The sequence below is a fragment of the Alexandromys fortis genome, unplaced genomic scaffold (genome assembly GCF_014885135.2).
Source record: "Alexandromys fortis isolate MF-2015 unplaced genomic scaffold, M_Fortis_MF-2015_v1.1 scaffold_23, whole genome shotgun sequence".
In the NCBI taxonomy this organism is placed as follows: Eukaryota; Metazoa; Chordata; class Mammalia; order Rodentia; family Cricetidae; genus Alexandromys; species Alexandromys fortis.
Window position 1 is genome coordinate 11,867,161 of NW_026067907.1, and position 19,756 is coordinate 11,886,916.

The 19,756-nt window shown below is 49.6% G+C and overlaps 1 protein-coding gene across 2 annotated transcripts in view; it reads left to right on the forward strand.

Annotated features, from left to right (window-relative positions):
• The window catches only part of Rps6ka2 (ribosomal protein S6 kinase A2), a 264,079-nt gene that overhangs the window by 50,409 nt on the left and 193,914 nt on the right, over positions 1-19,756 (forward strand). For both annotated transcript variants that reach the window (XR_007590671.1, XM_050135881.1), the window contains exon 4: positions 1,546-1,602. Coding sequence is in view for 1 of the 2 variants with exons in the window: in XM_050135881.1 (XP_049991838.1) it covers positions 1,546-1,602 (57 nt within the window). In the remaining variant the exon portion in view is untranslated. The remainder of the gene's footprint in view (positions 1-1,545; positions 1,603-19,756) is intronic.

Here is a 19,756-nt window from a genome sequence, read left to right on the forward strand (position 1 = left end):
TATGGGGAGATTGTTAGAAACCCAAACCACCACGAGCACTAGTTTAGTTCTCCAGAAATGGACTTTTCAAGTCCTTGGCTGTGAACCACCTCCTTTCTTTTTCATAGAGGATCTCCAGGGTTTCCCAGGGGCTGGGCGGAAGCTTGGCTTCTCAGCACATCCTCTGCTGACATCTAGTGGCGCAAGATGGAATATTCACTCTTCACTTGAAAACTGGAGGACTCAAGGGACTCGGAACCTCCTAGCCTTCATTCCCAATGCTTGTGTGTATGTGTTTGTGTGTGTTCGCACGTGTACACATGTGCACGTGTGTGTTTGTGTGTGTGCACATGTGTGCACATGAGCGTGTGGGTATCTATGATACGTGCATGATACGTTTATTGTGTGTGTGTGTGTGTGTGTGTGTGTGTGTGTATGTTGTATATGTGACTGCAGGCTGTGTATACCATGGTGTGGATATAGAAGTCAGAGGACAATCTTAGGTGTTGATACTCACCTACTTTGTTTGAGAGTGGGTTTGTTTGCTGTTTTCTAGCATGTGGACAAACTCTGCTAGCTGGACCAGGAGCTTGTAGACTTTCTGTCTCTACCTCCATCTCTCTGTCGGATTGCTGATGTTATAGACACTTGTGCTACATGTCCAGTTGTTTTTAGGTAGTTGTAGGGATTTGAACTCGGGTCCTCAGCCTTGCATAGCACATGCTTTTTCCCACTAAGCATTCCTGTTGGCTATTATATAAGCCACCAAGACAGCAGCAATTATGTAAGTTGAGAATATTTATTTGTGTGTGTTTGTGTGTGTGTATGTGTACATGCACATGCTATGGCACATGTGTAGAGGCCAGAGGAGAACTCAAGGAATAAGGAAGTCAGTTCTCTCCACCTATGTGGGTCCCCAGGACTGACCTCAGGTCTTGAGTCTTGGTGGCAGTTGTCTCTTTACACTCTGAGCCATTTTACAGGCATGGAAAATGTGTTCCCAGACGTGCAGAGATGGGAACAGACATGACCTCTGTCCTCAAGTCCCTAAGGGCACATTGTCACGTAAATCTCCAAACTTTCTCTAAATCACTGTGGCCAAAATGGGTTTGAAAGGTGAGACTCCTGGCTGAGCAGACTCCTGGCTGAGCAGAACCTTGGGTTTAGGCATTGGTGGTTAAGTGTGACTGGGGTTTTTGCTACATGGGTGCTACATTTTATAGTTAGACTTGTGGGTTCCAGTTGCTGCAGGACAGCCAACCTACAGCTTAAGGTAGTGGCTGTTGTCCGTTGAGTTTCGAGGCTCAGGATGGCAGCATCATCACTTCCTCTGGCAGAGTTTTGAAGGTTGCACAAAAGCTGCAAGTTCCCCTCTCTGAGTCCTCTCTGAAAGCCCCTTGCCAGCAGCAGAGCTCCGCGAGGCACTGAGGCCATGTGGAGGCTTATGTTCAGAAACAAGAAGCGGGCAGTCTTGGTGGGTACCCACGGGCAGGCGAGGATGGCAGAGGGTGGGCACGTGCTGTGGACAGACAAGCTTACCCATACTTCTCCACTCTGCTTCCCCAGGGCAAAGGTGACACGACCCCCTCGGCCGAGACGCAGCTATCCTCGTCGTCCACAGAGGTAAGACGATTCACGCAGTCCCTTCCCTCTGCTAGGCTATAGGAAAAATGACCAACGTACAGTGGAGGCTTTCTCAATCTCTTTGGTTCTTTCACTCTGCCTGGCTATAATGAAGCCAACTGTGGTGTGCTTTCTGGGAGACTACAGTATAAACTGAACACTTCTGACACCCTAGTGGAAATGCCAGCCCAGCAGGCTGTGCAATGAAGTCTGAACGGCGGGGTCTGCCTCGCATGCCAAGCAGGAACAGCGCCCGCTAATGTGCATTATTGTAGGATCTTTTATTCAGAATCTGTGGGTCATCGGGAAAACCTTACTTTGTGTGTGATACTCCATTAAGACATCTGTGTGCCTGCCAGCTCCTGAACTCTGTCTTTGGGTAAGTCATGGTCCCAGCAGCAGCGTTTTGGGAACTAGTCCTAAGAGGACCAGCTTCACGTGGAGATGGCTTTCTCATTTTTCAAATGGCTGTTTGCTTTTAATAACTCTGCAAATAAGAAAGTTTCTGGGGGCTGGAGAGGTGGCTCAGAGGTTAAGAGCACTGGCTACTCTTCCAGAGGTCCTGAGTTCAATTTCCAGCAACCACATGGTGGCTCACAACCATCTGTACTGAGATCTGGCGCTCTCCTCTGACGTGTGGGCATACATGGAGGCAGAATGTTGTATACATAATAAATAAATAAATCTTTATATAAAAAAAAGAAAGTTTCTGGTATGTCTTTATGTTAATTCTTGATGTCTGTCTCCCATGCCACATGTAGTCCTTACCACGTGGGAGGAAGGTGCTAGAACCCAGCCAGGTGAGTTCTGACTGGGTGATGGCAGCTTATATTAATGTAGTAGATGTTGAACAAAAACTCTCCCAATCTTTCTGGAGTGTTTGGCAGCCTTCTTAAAGCAAAGAGTAAATAGTGCTGATAATAATAACAACAACAACACTAACAATCGCGAAAGAGAGGAAAAGAATAAGAAGGTTTATAATGAAAAGTAAAAATACACAGGGCTCAAGGGTCAGGGGTCTGAGTAGCCCATACACCAGGCAGCAGGTTTTCCCTCTGCACAGAAAGTGAGAGGAGGGTGAGGACAGAGGAGGTCCCTGAGGGCAGAGGAGGTCCCTGGGGACAGAGGAGGTCCCTGAGGACAGAGGAGGTCCCTGAGGACAGAGGAGGTCCCTGACACCCATTTACTGCAACACAAGGCCCAGGCTTGCTTGTCTCCCCCTCTCTTGCCTCCAGTGTGGTGCTCTTCACTAGCCTTCGAGGGCTTCTCCTGACAGTCTAGCTCTGAGGATGGTCTGAAAGAGACTCTGTCCTTGATAGGATTCTCTCACCACACTGGACTCCTTGTCTGGTGTGAGACTTGTGTTGGAGCTGGGCGGTGGTGGTTCACGCCTTTAATCCCAGCACTCAGGACGCAGAGGCAGGAGGATCTCTATGAGTTCAAGGCCAACCTAGTCTACAAGAGCTAGTTCCAGAACAGGCTCCAAAGCTACAGAGAAGCCCTGTCTCGAAACAAACAAAAAATACTTGTGTTGGTAGAATCGCCTGGCTGTGCTGTATCTCAATGCCTCCATTGTTTTTGTCTAGGGTAACATGGATGACAGAATTCTGTTTTGAAGGACATCCTTCAAATCCTTTAATGAACTCAGGAGACGATGTGTATTACAGAAGCAGGCAGAGGATTTGTGCATCAGGCCTGGGAATCTCTTTTTTCCACTCCATAGGAAAAGGCAGCCAGGCTGCAGCTGGTAGTGCTTAGCAAAACCTGACTGACGCCTGCCTGCACCTCGGTGCAAGGATCTGCTCCTTGCGGGATCGGCTTCATTATTGTGAATGTTCTCACAATCCACTCCTGGCCTCGCCACACCCGTGAGAAGAGGTCTCAGTGTTAGCAGGTCCTTTGTTCTTGGCTATAGAAATGAGTGTGGGTCTCCAGTTATATAATACACGCTGCACTTGTAACCCTAGAGCATAAAGAGAGAGTAAATTCCTGCATATTTGAGGCCGTCCTGGTCTATATAACAAATATCAGGCCCACCAGGGCTGTTCAGTAAGTTCCAGTCTTGGGGAGGGGGGCAAGTAGCGGGGGAGGTAGGTCAAGAGAATAAAATCAGATGTGTTTGTTAGAGGGTAAGAGCAGATTTAGGGGCCATGGCTGGAGTGTGGGGGGGTCACTGCTAGTGAGACATTCTGAAGGGGTCAATGGCTTCTTATGAGGTGTCACCCACAGGACAGTGGCTAGAGTTGGAGACTGTCCAGGAGCTCCACTATTTCCATCAGGACACTGCCTCCAGATGGTCCGGGCTCAGAAGAACCTGAAGCTGGGCAAGTCCCCTCTGCTCCCATTAACCCTCAAGTGGGCCTGGTCATGCTTCCAGAAATGGTTTGATCATAGCCACAAGGAGTCCCTGATGTTCAGGGTAAAAGCGGATCCAGCTCAGGGTGGAGTTCTGAGGCAGGGTGCCTGTCAGGCACTTGGAGGTTCTGGGGTGAGTGGGGACCCCCTGACAACCTGGCCAGCAGGTGCACATGACTTGAAAGGACTGGTTCCGGCCTTGCTGTGCTGGCCCTCCTGTGTTCTTTCCTTCATCCCAACTCTTGCTCTATTTTTATTTTTTAGTAAGACTGCAAAGGCTTGTAGTACAAGATGGAGGTTTCTACAATGTTCCAGGCTTAACCTATAGCAAAGATTTAGCTTCTGTGGCCTGTGTGTGTTCCAGAACTTAGACAAGAAGTATTGGGACACTTCTCTAGTACTGCTATTGAGGTGGCTGATGTAATGACAGTTGTTGCATTAAGTTCTTTGTGTGTTTTCTAAGACTTGCAAAAAGTTGAAGTGAATTACCTCACCGTTGCGATTTTGCTATCTATTTCTTTGACTATAATAGAAAGACATTTGAGAAGAGAAACAAAGGAGATAAAGATTCTTTGGAGGGGTGTTCTGTCTGTGGAGAGTGCCTGCTGAGGGCCGTGCTGTTTCCTCCCCCTCCTGTCTTCCTACCACGGCTTTGCCGTGAACACACAGCATTGTTCTGTGGAGAGGGCTGATCATTCATCCACTGAGTCTATAGATCCTGACAGAGAAAACGCAGTTCTCCCAGGCTTCCTGTCAGACAGGAATGAGCTCACCGGAGCATGGCCACCCTTGCTCACTGGCACACAGCAGTAGAGGCTGAGGATGCAGTGTCACAGAGGGAGAAACAACGGCAGCTGTTGGGTGAAGAGTCAGAAGAATACAAATTACTAAGCTGGCTCCCATAAAAGGAACACCAGGTGCTTGATGACCCTGGCTTGTCTGCTGCCTGCCCAGCATCTGGACATGTACGTGTGTTGGACATGTACTAAATGGTTTTTAGTCGTTTGTGCAATGAACTAGTGCTTGCCAGCTACTCTGATACACAGATGAAATAATGAGATGTCGCAAATGCAGAGAGCTGCAGTGTGCTGATCGCTTCGAACATGGGTGCGCTCCATAAACACCAGGCAGATGTTCACCATTCCTGACTTGGAGGCTTGCTGGCTGGTGGCTGCCCCATCTGAGTGGCAAAACTAGTTTTCAGATTAAAATTCAGAACCGGGCTCCTCTGCCTTACTTCTAACAGGTCTTTAATCTTTCTACCCAAACCCTACCTGACCCTGTCTTTAGAGACATGCTGTTTTGTCTTTTCCTTTTATTACTCCTGGCCCCTGTCTTGAATCTGAAAAGAAGGAAACAGTATCATGACTGTGTTTTGCTTTTTATGAAGCTGGTCGTGTGAAGGTGACATTTGAGAAGGGCTGAAGTGTGAGGAATAAATGTGAAAGTCTGTGTTTTAGTGCGGATTTGAGACCTAAGATCCTGCAGCAGAATTGCCTGTTTCTACAAAGCCCCTTGCCTGGGCACCTCCAGCTGAGGAGCCCATTGTCCATCCCACCAGTGTGTTAGCACTGCAGGGGCACCGGGTGGGCACTGACACTCAGGGGACAGTAGAGATCTAAGGGGGCAGCTTTACCACAGGTAACTCGCCATGGACGAGAGCGTGGACACAGTGTGGCTCTGTTGTGTCTGTCCAGTGTAGCTGGATGGCTGTCTCTAATCGTTAGACGTCTCCACAGACCGAATGCCACACGTGGGCACTCACCTGCTCTGATGTGTACCCAGAGTCAGGGGACCCTGAGCAAGTTAGTCATCTTCAGTTTCCTTTGGGTAGGTGTTGATAAACCAAGCATTGACTTCAAGAAAAATGACTGACCTAAAATGTATCATAATATCTCTACCTCACTTCCAATAGATAACATTCAGAATTTGAAAGAGATGCCTGGAGAAAAACAACCTCCCCAAAAGAGAAGGAAGGAAGGAAGGAAGGAAGGAAGGAAGGAAGGAAGGAAGGAAGGAAGGAAGGAAATCCCCAAAGAGTCCCAAAGTTCCCCACTAAATTCTAAGGTCACAGGAAAAATATTTTCATATTTTTTATAATTTCCAAGGAAGTTTGTGCCACAGCTATAGTAATTTTTGTATATATTTTTGAGTTAGCAGAGGCTGCGTTATCCTAAATATTGACGATCACAGCACAGCCCTGGAGTGATGGTCAGTGCTCATCTGTCGTCCTGGTTGTGTCTGATTTGAGCAGATAGGCCATTCTGGAGCTCAGTTAATGTCACCATCTGAGGCGGCCTCTGCCCCGTGACACCAGAGGATGCGTCTGGTCTGTTAAGAGAACAAACGTCCATTGTGCGACACGGATATGATGGTTCCTCCCTCCTCAGCCACCCCAGAAAAGGCTATGCTGGGACCCATAATTTACCTTGGAATGAATTTCTGCACCATGTGTACAGCCCTGGTGACCCTGGACAGGGTCAGAAGTAGGGGTGCAGTGATGGCTTCAGGACATAAAGAGACTAGCTTTCTGGGTGTGCCTAGAGCTTCCCTTCCTCCATGACAAACACGAAGAGCTTCCAGGGCTCCGAGTCCTGCACCCAAGTGCCAGGCCAGCCTCAGGCCTGAGGAGTGAGTGGGAGGTTCTTTAGATTCTCAGCTCTAAATGCCAGCCTGGCATCTCACAGTTGCTACTCTGCTCCCACCAGAACTTTCTCAGAGCGTCCTCAGAGGCTGGAGTGGTGGGGGATGGGGGGACCTCACCTCCATGCCTTCTGGAGGTGGTCCCCAGTGATTCTAGACGAGTTCTTCTGTGAAGGTAGCCACTTCACAACATGCCTGCACTCATGTGACCACATAGCTGTGCCTGCATCATGTATGGAGACCACACAGTGTATTAGGGCTGAGACCATTGTATGTTCTCCTCCTTCTCCCATGGGGGTGGGCATGCTCAGATGGACACATATACATTTGGAGTCCCTGGACTAGCTGCTAACGTGCCCAACAATAGTGGCTATAAGACTGCATTTGAAGTAAAATACGATGGGATATGGGAATGGGTGGGGCCAAAGAAAGAAAACTGGGAAAGAGAACCCTGCTTTCTCTTTGTAGGTGGCTTCTCGGACCCTCAGTTTCTTCTCTGTGCTATCGGCTTGTGGCTCTCAAAGGCTCCCGTTGGGGGCCTTAGACCAGATGAGCCAGGCTGTGCGGTCCTATGAGGACGGCAGCAGGTCTTAGCCTATTAGACAGACTTCCTGTCCTTTTGTCAGCAGGTTACTGCACAGGAACCCACCACCCAGGGCTCAACTCAGCAGCTCCCCAGAGAGAGGGGTCCACCTGGAAACACTCCTGCCCTGAGCTCCCGTGTCCTAGTCCTGACACTGGGGCAGCTGCATGCTGCACAGAGATGACATGCTTCTCATCCATCCCTGCTTGTAAAGGGGAGGACATGGCACAGGGTGCCTTTGACACCAGGTCCTCAGTGTCCTGTTCTGAGCGGGTCCATCTTAAGTAGACAGTGCTGGGTGCTGTGGAGGAAGACACGATGCTCAAGGCTGAGCTCATGGTGGCCGGAAGGAGACAGGAAGCAGTGCTGTCCCAGGCCTGGATGCTGATTCTTTGGATGTGACTGTGTGACCTCTGGGTTCCGTTGCTGGAGTGGTGGCCCTGTGGCAATGGTAGCATTTCCTTAAAGCGTGACCAAGAGAGAACCTGCCTCTCAAAATCATTTCTTTAAACACGCAGTTGGAGATGAGTAAGCCAAGGTTGTTATGACGATCTCCCATGGCATTCAGTGAAGGTAGTGCTTGTCATGGTCACCATGACAACATCCGGTCTACAGCTTACTTGCATCTGCAATTACAGTCTATTAAAAATGAAAGGTTTCTGTTGCTGCACTCCAACCTGACATGATCACCATGTCCCCAGAGATCAAAGCCCTGGTCTGCTGGCTAATGTACTTTCAAAGGCCCCAAGTCCTGGGTAATTGCCTTTTAATTCTTGTGGAAGTTTGAATGGAATTGCATTTTGGATAGCTCAAACTACAATTATAAAATGCAATGATTTTAGGTCAGGGTTATTCAGACCCGCTGCCCAGCCCTCCATCGAGTTCTCTTTTATACCGATGCCACGCTCAGCTATGTGGCCATCAAATGGGATGGGACCTCCAGCAAGGGGGCTAGTTCTGGTTTCCCAGGCCAACAGGCTGCAGCTTCTCAGACTCAATCATCTGCGAGCTTTGCTGTGTTGGCTCCTGCACTGGCTTCACAGTCCTGAGTGCAGCGGAGCAGCTCAGCCTGTCTGCAGAAGGCCAGCAGAGTCTGGATGGATTCATCTTCCGTTGTATTAGACGTCCTTTCCCCAGCAGGATCCCTTCTTTGGGGCAATAGACCATGCACCCTAGGAAGTAGGAATCTAAACAACTCAAAGGCCTAACTCTATTCTGTGTGCAAGAGAGGCTGAGAGAAATGCTTGTTCCCCAACTCTATTCTGTGTGCAAGAGAAGCTGAGAGAAATGCTTGCTCCCCAATAAGTACCTTTGTCTCCCAGCAGCCATTCCTGAATGACAATGATTTGGGTCAGGCTGGAACCAGTTCCCTACAGAAGATAAGAATTTTCCCAAGTGCTTAAACAGGGGGAGCTGGTGAGTGAAAATGAACTCTGCCTTTTTATTTACATGCACTTGAAATGATTCCAGGGGTCCCTTGCTCTTCCTCACCCCAGTCAAAATCCACCAGAAAATACTAACACGTTTCAATCAAGTTTGGTCGTTGTGCATTGAAATAATTAAAACAAACTTGTTCATGAAGGCCCCAAGAGTCCAAGTGTTCAGGGAAACATCTTATTTCATCCCCTGCAACACTAGAGGCTACCCTCATAGGGCAGTGTTGAAGCTTCTCCATTTCCTTCGTGGTGCCATCAATAGCTGAATGGCCACTGTGTGTAGAGACAGGCAGGGCTGGGATGCAGGCCATGTTTACTGTGGAGCTGTGCCATCATTTAGCAATAGAGTTTGTAGTGCAAATTCTAACTGATCTTAATAATAAAAACTCAGAGTCAGATATTAGGGGGTGAAAGCCGAAAGATCAGAGAAGCAGAGAGGCTAGCCACTAAGTCTTACCTCTACGATATTTTCAGACCAAAAGGGATTTCCTGTCTCTATAAGTCATTGAGCTCCTGTTTCCTCCCACCTTCTCTTCCTGTCTCCACCTCCCTACTGTTGGGATTAAAGGTGTGAGCCACCACAGCCTGGCTCTGTTTTTCTCTGAGGCTGGATCACTCTAGTGTAGCTCAGAGTGGCCTTGAACTCACAGAGATCAGTCTGCCTCTGCCTCCCAAGTGCTGTGATTAAGGTGTGCACCACCACTGCCCCTCTGGCTAACTAGTGACTTAGCTCCACACTCTGATCTTCAGACAGTGCACAGGCCTTCCCCAGGGCTTCTGGGGAGGGATGCTGATCCATTCTGGAAACCAGGAATGGCGAGGGCTTGCTCTCGATTGTCCAGTGCTTTCATCGAGGAGAAGGCAGGATTGAGCTGTCAGAACTATCTAGAGTACAGAAAGAGATGAGCAGAGAAGAGATGAGCGCAGAAAGGCCAGTGGCCCAGGTCTAGCATCCATCTTCCTGGGAGGCTGACGCAGGAGGGCTTTGAGGCAAACCCAGTCTGGACAACTTATCAAGACCTTGTTCCTGAAGTGAAAAGATGTCTGGGTGTGGCTCAGTGGTAGGTGCTTGCCTAACCAAGGCCCTAGCCTTGATGTCCTAATATTGATACAAAGGAGGAGAGTGAGGAGGAGGTGGGAGGAGAAGAGAAGGAGAGACAGACAGACAGACAGATAGACAGAGGCGGGGAGGGAGAGAAGAAAAAATAAAGCTATTGTAAGGAAAGGGCTAACTGTGATTGCGAGCACCTATAATCCCAGGCTGAGGCAGAAGGATAGTGAGTTCAAGACCAGCTTGAGCTACAATAAGACCTTGTTATATGCACTCACAAATAAATATATAACCAAAGACAGAAGCAAAGACAGCTGTGAGGAACATAAGATATTAGCTTCAACTCGTTATCTGAATGTCCCATGGCCCTTTCAGCTGCTAGGAGTAATGTAGACACTTCTAAAACAGGCATTTCCTCTGCTTCCAAAACCTGTCCTAGAGCAACGAGGCTGCAGATGTCTGTGTGCGCGACTCTGTGGCTCACATGTCACACAAGGAGCAGCCTTGTGCCATTATTTTTATTTACACCTGTGTAAAAGGACCAAGACAAGGGAAAAGGGGGGGCCTTTTTACATGCTGCCCAGGGAGGCTGTCAGGTTGGGGAGGGTCACAGGTCACAGGGCTGCCACTCCAGATCTCTGACAGTTTTGCACATTGCAGGTATTCTTCAGAGCGTTGGCCAGATGTAGTAGCCCTGTGTGGATTCTGAGCAGAGCAGGGAGCCTGCACTTAGCACACAGAAGAGTGCTGCCTTGGGGCTGATTGCTGTTTCCCATCCTCCTGGACTTGACAGAGCAGGGTTTTGTCTGCAGTCACCCAGCTGATGCCTAGGAGGTGGACTCCTCTGATGGCCTTGGTGGCTGCCGAAGGCGGCTGAGGGGAGGAGGAGGGAAGGAGATGGCCTGGGTTGCCCTAATGCCGGGTGACGCGCTGGCACAGCACCGAGGGAGGCGATAAAAGAAGAGGCGGCTGCTCGGTGGGCAGAATGGCTCTCGCGTCTGTGCAGCCAGAGCAGCCCTGGGCAGGGAGAGATGATCAGGCTGTCGCACGGGAAACTGCAGAAACTGTTTCTCAGGAAGGTAGGAGGCACCTGGTGATGGGGATGGACAGGGTGGCACTGGGAGTGGACCTCACCTTTGGGAGTCACCAGGGAACAGAGCTCGCCAGAGAGGGCAAGGAGGAGGGAAAGTCACTCCGTGGCAGAATGAAATTCCATCTTATCAAGGAGAAAGATGCCCAGGTGGGAGAGCGTGGGTGCTGCCCAGGTGGGAGGAAGTTGTAGCTGGATGTAAAGCTCGGGGCAGCACTGCTGACAGCTGCATCCGTTCCTAATTGTTTTTGCTCTTGAGTTGGAGCTTGAGTAGGTCAGATGTCCCATGTTCAGTCTCTCAGGTGAGAGCAAGGGGCCGTACTCAGTTTCTGTAGAGGTAGAAGGAAGAGAAGGGGCTCAGTTTCTGTAGAGGTAGAAGGAAGAGAAGGCGAAGACGATAGGTGGTCCTTGTTCAGACTTAACAAACGTAGACTTTCAAGCGAAGACAGTCATCTAAGTAGGCTTTAGCTGTTTGTCGTATGGACTCTTATTTTTCTTTTAAAGAGAAAAATTGTTGTTCATATGGTAAAGTATGCCTAACATAAAATGTTCCTTCAGCTCTTTCTCTGACCGCTTGGCGTCTTCGGGTGCTTTACGCCATTGCTCAGCCGTCATCGTTGTCCCCACCCCCAGAACTCCATGACCCCACAGACACTGCCCACTCAGTGAACTTCTTACTTCATAGCATCCATCTGCCCATTCTCAAGATAAATAGCCAAGCACATTTATGTTCCTTCCCTATCAGATCACACCCAGCCTGGACCTGTTGGGTGGCTCCAACAGTTAGAGAAATTATTTTCTATTGATCCATTTTTCCGAGACAGGGACTCATATACCCAGGCTGTCCTCAAACTGCTCTGTGCAGCTGAGGATGTCCTTAAACTCCAGGTTCTCTTGCCTTTTTCTCCCAAGTGCTAGGGTTACAGGTGTATGCCTCCATGCCTGCTTCATTTAGCACTAGGGTACTGGCTGGGCTATATCCCCAACCTGAAAAATTACTTTTGAATCTGTCGTCTACATCTCTTAAAAAAAAAAAGGAAAGTATTGTCCCATTTGGTGGCTCACAGCCGTAACCCTACCACTGGGGAGATGAAGGCAGGAGGATCAGAATTAAAAGTTATCCTTAGCTGCACAGCGAGTTTGAAGCTGAGGCCCTGTTTTTAAAAATTCAATTAAGAAAAAAGAAAGTAAAAAGAGACTTTTAAATCATAACCATAGCTGCAGCCACAGCCACAGGATGCCAGTTTTGAGCCTTAATCTCTTTGGATGAAAAGCTGTCTTTCCCACATTGTGTCTGACATTTCTCGGTGGGGTGAGAAGGACTCCGATTCTATGGTTTGGCACAGAGCACTAAATGGGTACAAGCTTGGTTCTCTGCAGGCCTGTGGGTGATATCCTTACATCTATAGATCTTTTCACGTGAAAATAAAATAAAAAAATAAATGCTTGTCTCACTTTAAAACATTCTTAAAATAATACCGCTGATGTATGAGGCGAAGGAAAGCCGTCTTCATCTGCTTCCGGGGTTAAGAAAACTGGACTGTAGTAGAGTCGATAGCCTGTTCCTCACCGGACAGGACGCGCCCTTGAACAACGGCTCCTCGCCTACCCCAGCCTGCAGGCTGCTGCATCCTCTCGGGTGGAATGTGCCTTGTGGTTCTGTCGCTGCTTCCTATTGGATACCTCATCTTCCAGCCAGAGACTTAGAAAAGGTTAAACACACTCCATAGAGAGTCGGAAGAATAGCATGTGTCTGCTGAGGAGAGGGGAGAAGATGAAGCTGGCTCTTGGCCTATACTGGTGCCCACCTTAGGTGCCTAAAGGAATAGAGGGGTGCAGATCTCAGAGGGGTGCAGATCATAGAGGGGTGCAGATCGCAGAGGGGTGCAGATTATAGAAGGGGTGCAGATCTCAGAGGGCGCAGATCATACAGGGGTGCAGATCGCAGAGGGTGCAGATCACAGAGGGGTGCAGATCGCAGAGGGGTGCAGATGTGCAGATCGCAGGGGGATGCAGATCACAGGGGGATGCAGATCGCAGGGGGGTGCAGATTGCAGAGGGTGCAGATCACAGAGGGGTGCAGATCGCAGAGGGGTGCAGATGTGCAGATCGCAGGGGGGTGCAGATCGCAGAGGGGTGCAGATCATAGAGGGATGCAGATCGCAGAGGGTGCAGATCATAGAGGGATGCAGATCGCAGAGGGTGCAGATCATAGAGGGATGCAGATCGCAGAGGGTGCAGAGCATAGAAGGTGTGCAGATCGGAGAGAGTGCAGATCGCAGAGGGGTGCAGATCATAGAAGGGGTGCAGATCGCAGAGGGGTGCAGATTGCAGAGGGTGCAGATTGCATCTGGTGCTTGTAGCTCCCTAAGGAGTAGACAAAAGAACAAAGGCCCACTGAAGAACAGGCAAAGCAGCCCTAGGATAGAAGGCAGACACGCCCATCTATTTCCACACCCGGCCCCAGAGGACATCCCCACAGGCCTCCGCAAGGGGACACTGTAAAAGGCCGTGGAGGCAAGGGCCTTTCACTCAGTACAGTGTACATGAATGATGCTTTGTGCCCACCTGAATCGCAAACACGGGAAGAAGCCATAAAAGTGGGAAAAACCTTCTTCAGGGAACCAGCCCTGGGGATCATCTGGCTTCATCCAGGGGCTGCAGAGAACCACTAGAAAGACAGAATATATCAGATCAGGCACCACAACCTTGGAGAGAGACATTCATTAGAATCTGGTGGCTCTGAGCTTGCGATCTTTGGCAGGGAAGCATGTAGATGGTTTTTATGCTGCAGGGGGCAGGAGGAGCTTATAAAATTTAGGGACTGAAGGGACTGCAGGAATCACAAGCCTTTCCCCTCTGCTCTGGATTCTAGAGTAACCTGGAGTCTAGGTGAAGAGACCAGGTCTCTGAGATGCTGCCGTTCCTTCTCTGCTCAGGGTCCTGTAGCCAAGACAACAGAGGCTGGACCTCAGGTCGGGGCACTGTTTCAGACAGTGTTAAACATACTGTCTAGCAGAGCTCAGCTAGCACCCGAGGCTAGGAATGGACCTGCGCTCTCAGCCATTCTGGTTCCTGTTGCCAGTGCTCTGAGATTAGAGCTTGCCTGTGGTGGGGAGCTGTCCTCTAGGCTAGGCAGGCCTTAGAGAGTAACTTTCTGAGGAGCTCCCTGCACTAACTGACAAGAGAGAACCCGTGCCTACATCCCTTCTTCATGGACTGTCCCTGTAACAGACTCTTCAATGGTGATCATGTCTGCTCTGTTGGCCTGCTATTCCTGAGTCATCATAAAGCCAAAAAAATTTACACACAATTTAAAAAATGGATGGTTTCCTTTATTCGAGACTCGTCTAAAGCATAATATGTGACAGACACAGACACAGGTAAGGTGGAGTCCTGCATGTGAGAATGGCTCCCGGTGAGTCACTGACACGGAGTAGCGGTTACCCATAGCCACAGGTACTGTGTGAACGCTGAGCCAGTTCCTGCATGCTGGGGCTCCGGGGTGAGGTACTGAGCACACGTGGCCACATGGGAGAGGACCATGGACAGAGTTCCGGCCAAAGCATCAGAGTCTTTAAAGGTTTTGGTTCCTCATTGTTCTTGGTTGGGTAGGCAGGTGTCTGGCTGTCTCTCTCCTCATTTCCCATTGCTCACCCTTGAGAGTGCATGGGACCCATTCTCACCATGACCTCCACAGCACGGTACATTGTCTCCGTTTCAGAGAAGCCGTGGTTGCTGAGCCACCCACCACATGTTAGGTTTCATTGTCACAATGCAGCCCAATCACTTAAGGTTTATGACAGAACCCACGCATTCTGCGAAGGCGGGCACCTAGCCTGTCCCCAGAGGCTGCATTTCGCCCCTCTGTGTGTGGTCCTGCCCTGAGCTCATCTGAGTGGTGGTCTTGCTTTTACAGCTTTGGGTTCTGCTGTAACTACCATGGAACAGTGCAGAGCTAGACCAACAAAGAGATGTCTTTCCTTCTTCTGAAGATGTGACATTGGTGTTTAGCATGTGGCACAAACGTCCAAACACTGTGCCTGTTTTAGAGGGCACATCACTGGGTCTTAATGGATACTAATTCTCTGAAGTTACAATGCAAATTTTATTTTTAAGAAGGTTTGATTCAAAATGGACAGTTGAGTGTGATTCTGGATGTCACCAGAGTTTGTCCCAGGGATTCTTGTCCACTCAATAGGTGTTGGCAGAGTCCAGGACTGCAATGGTGAACAAGGAGAGGTCCTATCACACACAGGACATGTGGCCCCGTGCCCTGGGTAAATGAGGGCACTGCCTAGAAATGAGCTGAGAAAAGAGGAGTTTGTTTTTGGTACTACGCACAGGGAGGCAGGACCTTGCTCTTGCTTTTTGAATGACTGAGCTACAGAACAAATATTGGAGTTCACAGCAAACGAGCAGGGCACAGAGTTAGGCATGAGAACCCCTCTGCTCATGTCCTACTCACCATGGGGCAGAGGGCAAAAGTCTCGAGCCCAGGTAAGAGGGTGTGCCACATTACCCAGAGTGGACATCTTGAATTTGCATAGGATATAGACTTGCAGCCATACCGCTCGAGGCTGGGGCAGAATTGTGAAACCACAAGCAGACTGGGCTGTAGAATGAGACCCCGTTTCCAAAGAAGGGAAAGCCATAGGGAAATGAGTATGTATCCTCTTGGTTTGGGCTTTTTTTTTCCCTAAGAGATTAACAGCAAACGACACCATCTGGAATGGGGGTAATTGTACAAGATACTGGTGTACATGAAGAAAGTAGAACTGGGTTTGAACCCTGTTGGACTAAGTCTTCCTATCTTTAAAAAAGTGTTTGAGTAAGCGATGTTTGCTGGCAAGAATTGTCCTGGTGGATGACCTTAGTCAGCACCACAAGGCTGAATTCATTAAATATTCAGTAGTTCCTCAATATATCTTCAACTAGTGCGCCCTTTGAAGCAACCATCTTTCTGCGCTTTCCCTGGGCAGTGCTCAAGAGTGTCCTTTCTTCCTCTTTAAGAACTAAGGTCTCCCTTCCAGTGTGTTCTAAATTACTTCTTCACACATAGACATGTCCCCAGTTTTCATATCTGCTACTGAGGTCTTAAAGTGTCTGTCTGTCTGTCCAGCACTCCCAAGGTGCTAACTGACATCTGTCCAGCATGAACTTTCAAGCACAGTAGCAGGTGGCCCTGGGCTGTGGCTGTGCCAGTCAGACACCAGACTGGCCCCTATCTGGAGATCACAGATGCAAAGTCACACTTAAAATAATTAACATGGACTCGATGTAATTGCTGGTCAAGCACGGGAGACATTGATGGGATCCTCTGAAGGTTTTTATATAAATGTCAGGAATCAGTGATATGCCCTTTAGACTGGACAGGAAGGAAGTCATATCTAATCTTTATCTTTTCTAGCACTGTTTAGACGCTATTCATCCTTGCCCTCTGTTCTACTGGAGAAGCCAAACCATTTTTAACAAGTGTCTATGAGTTCTAATGGAGCTGTGTTCTGCTCTGTAGGTGTCAGGAGTCCGAGTGGCTGTTTGTTATGGCTTTTCTTGAACTGTTAGCAGCCGCTGTCCCTGGCCTGGCCAGCTACCTACGTGTTTTCAAATGCACAGATATGTACGCATTGAGTGGCTCCTCATTTGTAGGTAAATAGGTAGAGGGGAAGGTGATGGAATGTGTGTTGGCAGATATGAAAAATGTGGGTTGTAGACCAAGGGTAAGATTTGGCTCAGGGCGTGGGATTGGAGGGTGTACGGCCCCTGGGTGTCTGCTCTGCACCTTGTCCCGTCTTTACCCTCAGTGTGAGCTGTACAATCCACCCTCCATGGAACTAGTCGGCTCTTTTCCATAAGACAACAGCTGTAGGGAAGGAGGGTCACAGCTTCCAGAGCTGGCAAGTCACTCATACTGTGTCCCCCAGAGCTTGCAAGCTTGGTGCCCTTGGGGTGTGAAAAACCTGAGCCAGGAAGAGCCAGAGCCAGCTCTGGGTGGCTTATCCCCTTTTGTTCTCCAAGCGAATGCTGTGTGGGGCTCCTCATTGGGGCTTCTGCTGTTGCAGAGAGCTGATTTGGGCCGCTAATTTGTAGTGAGGTCCTAACTCTAGGACCTCAGAACATAATTGCTTTGGGAGATTAAGAAAGAATTGTCATTGGGGATGCCCTGATTTTGTTTAAACTGGTATTCTAATCAGCAGGGGTTAGGATGCAGATATACAGAGGGGCAGCCTTTTGAAGACACAGGGAAAAGACATGGCTGCAAAGTCAGCAAGGGGGGGCCTGGAGGAGCAAGAGCTGTTGGTCTTGGTCTTGCACTTTTGCCTCCAATGGGTGGGGAGCAACCACTGCTCCCAGGAATCCAGCAGCAGTTAAAGAAGGCTGACCCATATGTTTCTCTGGGAAAGAGGCAGAGTAGACCCACTGTATGCTGGGCAGCTGGCCCTGATGGCTTTGGGAAGGTAGTGAAATACTGATGCTGTTTCCCGGTGTCTCACCAGGAGCAGGGCAGTTTCTGCCACGACAACAAGGGCTCTCTGCTCTGCAGTTTCCTCCCGCAGAGCTGAGCTAAGGCAGGAACACCGTCTATACGTACATGAGTGCATGTGTGTATGCTGTATGAAAGCGGCATGCACGTATGCTTGCAACCTCATGGAACTGTGGCCTTTGCCACCGTCTCTGCCAGGCGTGACTCCGATGCTCTGGCAGGCAGCCCCAGCTCAGCTTCTCCTGCAGGTCCCTCGACACAGAGCCGAGCAGCGTTCCTCCTTTAGCTTGTCACCATAGAGCTGCGTGTTTTCAAAGGAGGGAAATACTCCTGGGCCCCCGGCAACGGCCTCAGGGGCTCGGCTCTGCCCTGTGGGGGCTGGTTCCTCTGCATGCCAGTGGCACATGCTGGCAGCTATTGCAGAGTTTCTGTGTGTCCAGAGCGTGTCCAGTGTGTGTGTGTCCAGCATGGCTCAGGAGCGACCTGCAGCTCAGCGAGCCAGAGTTCGTCTGCGCTCTGAGGCAGATGCACTGGCTGGGCACGATGCTTTCATTTTCCCCACCAGAGGCCAGAGACCCTGCTGGCCCCAGGAGACCTCTGCATCCATAGGGCTGACTGTCCTCGGAGACTTTTTCAAAAGGAAAGGCCAGGTCAGTGGATAGAATCTAACGAGTGCCTAGGGCCGCATGATGGGGAGCAGTCAGCTAGCGCGTGCGTTCATGGATACTGGGATGGGACACTCACAGTGGAAATTCCTGTGCTTGGTGATGAACTTGAAAGGGTGGCAGCTGCCTGTGATATGTGCGGTCTGCATGTTCCAGGGAGACTCCTGCTGGCTGTTGGGGAAGACAGCTCCAGGCCATGTGCCAGAAGCTGGTTTGGGAAGGAGACTATTCAAACCACCAGTTTCCTACTCTGGATGTCTGCTGCCAAGAGAAGGGGGCTGTGCCCTTGACAGGCAGCCGGCACTTGCCTGATGGGGGTCTGGTCGGCTGTTTCAGTCCTGTGAGTGAAGGGTGAAACAGAAGTAGGGGATCCCCTTGCAGACCTCATACCCTTCAGTATGGTGGACAGACGGGTCAGGCAAAGAGATCTGAGTCTGCTGGGCACTCAGCAGAGGCCAAGCTGCCCAGGATGGAGATAGCTCCCCAAGGCTGAGGGGGTTTTGATGGGTGCCCTGTGAGTAAGCTGTACTGTTGTTATAGCAACGTGGGGCCAAGCCTTCACCCGATGTTCAGACACGTGCTGGGCTAAGTACCCAACAGTTACGATTTCCGTCACACACTTACTAAAAGCAGTGATGTGGCCAAGCAGCTGTGCTGGTTGGGCTGGGATTCAGGCTCATTCTTCAATCAGTGGCTAGATGTTTGGGGCTGATGGTGGCCGTGTCCACCAAGTCTTCCCTGGCTAGAAGCTGAAAGTAGGAGGCCAGAACCACATAGCCCTCTGCAATGTGAGGAGCCCAAGTCAGTCTCCTAGCCCATGGCCCTTGTGGGGACTTCTTCCTCAGGGAGTACACACTGCCACCACACTCTGGATTGACATTTGTAGGTCTAGTGCAGGGCCACTTGGACTCTGTGCTCTCCAGGCCTTTAGCACACTGTTGAGCTGTGCAGAGCTCGGGCTCAGAGCACTAGTGTGGGGGTGGCTGCAGCAGGCCTCCTGCCTTCTTTAGTTATCAGAACAATGTACGGAGGAACAAAGTGCCTTGGGCTTCTGGTTCTTCAGCTGTATTGTGGAGAGGACAATGGATATGATCACTGCATAGATGATTGTGACCTTATAGACTTTATTCCATAGTCAGTGCTCAGAGTTGCTGGTGGTGTTTTTTTTCTTTCTCTCTCTTTTCCTCTTTTTTCTTTGGTGGGTTTGCCATCTAGCTCCCAAATAAGCACACACACACACACACACACACGCACACACACACGCATACGCACACGCGCACACACACACACACACACACACACACACACACACGGAGGTGTATTATTACTTATGAATGCCCAGCCTTGGCTTGCCCTGTTTCTAGCCAGCTTTTCTTAACTTAAATTATCCTGTCTACCTTTTGCCTCTAGACTTTTGTCTTTCTCTTCGGTAAATCTTACTTCCACTCTTCCTCCGTGGCTGGCTGTGTAGCTGGGTGACCTTTGCTGTCCTTCTCCCTGATTTCCCCCTCTATTTATTCTCTCTGACGGCCAGCTCCTCCTAGCCTTTCTGCTGCTATTGGCTGTTCACATCTTTATTAGACCAATCAAGTTTTAGACAGGCAAAGCAACACAGCTTCACAGAGTTAAACAAATGCAACATGAAAGAACACAACACATCTTTGCATTACTAAACAAATGTTTCACAGCACAAACAAAGGTAACACATCTTAAAATAATATTGGAATATTATTTTAACACAGGGTGATTTGTGTGTTCACTCCAGGGCCCATCTCATGGTGCTAGAACCTGTTTGTGTGTTAGACCCCGTGGTGTTCCTCAGGCACTGATAGGAATGTGAAATGGTA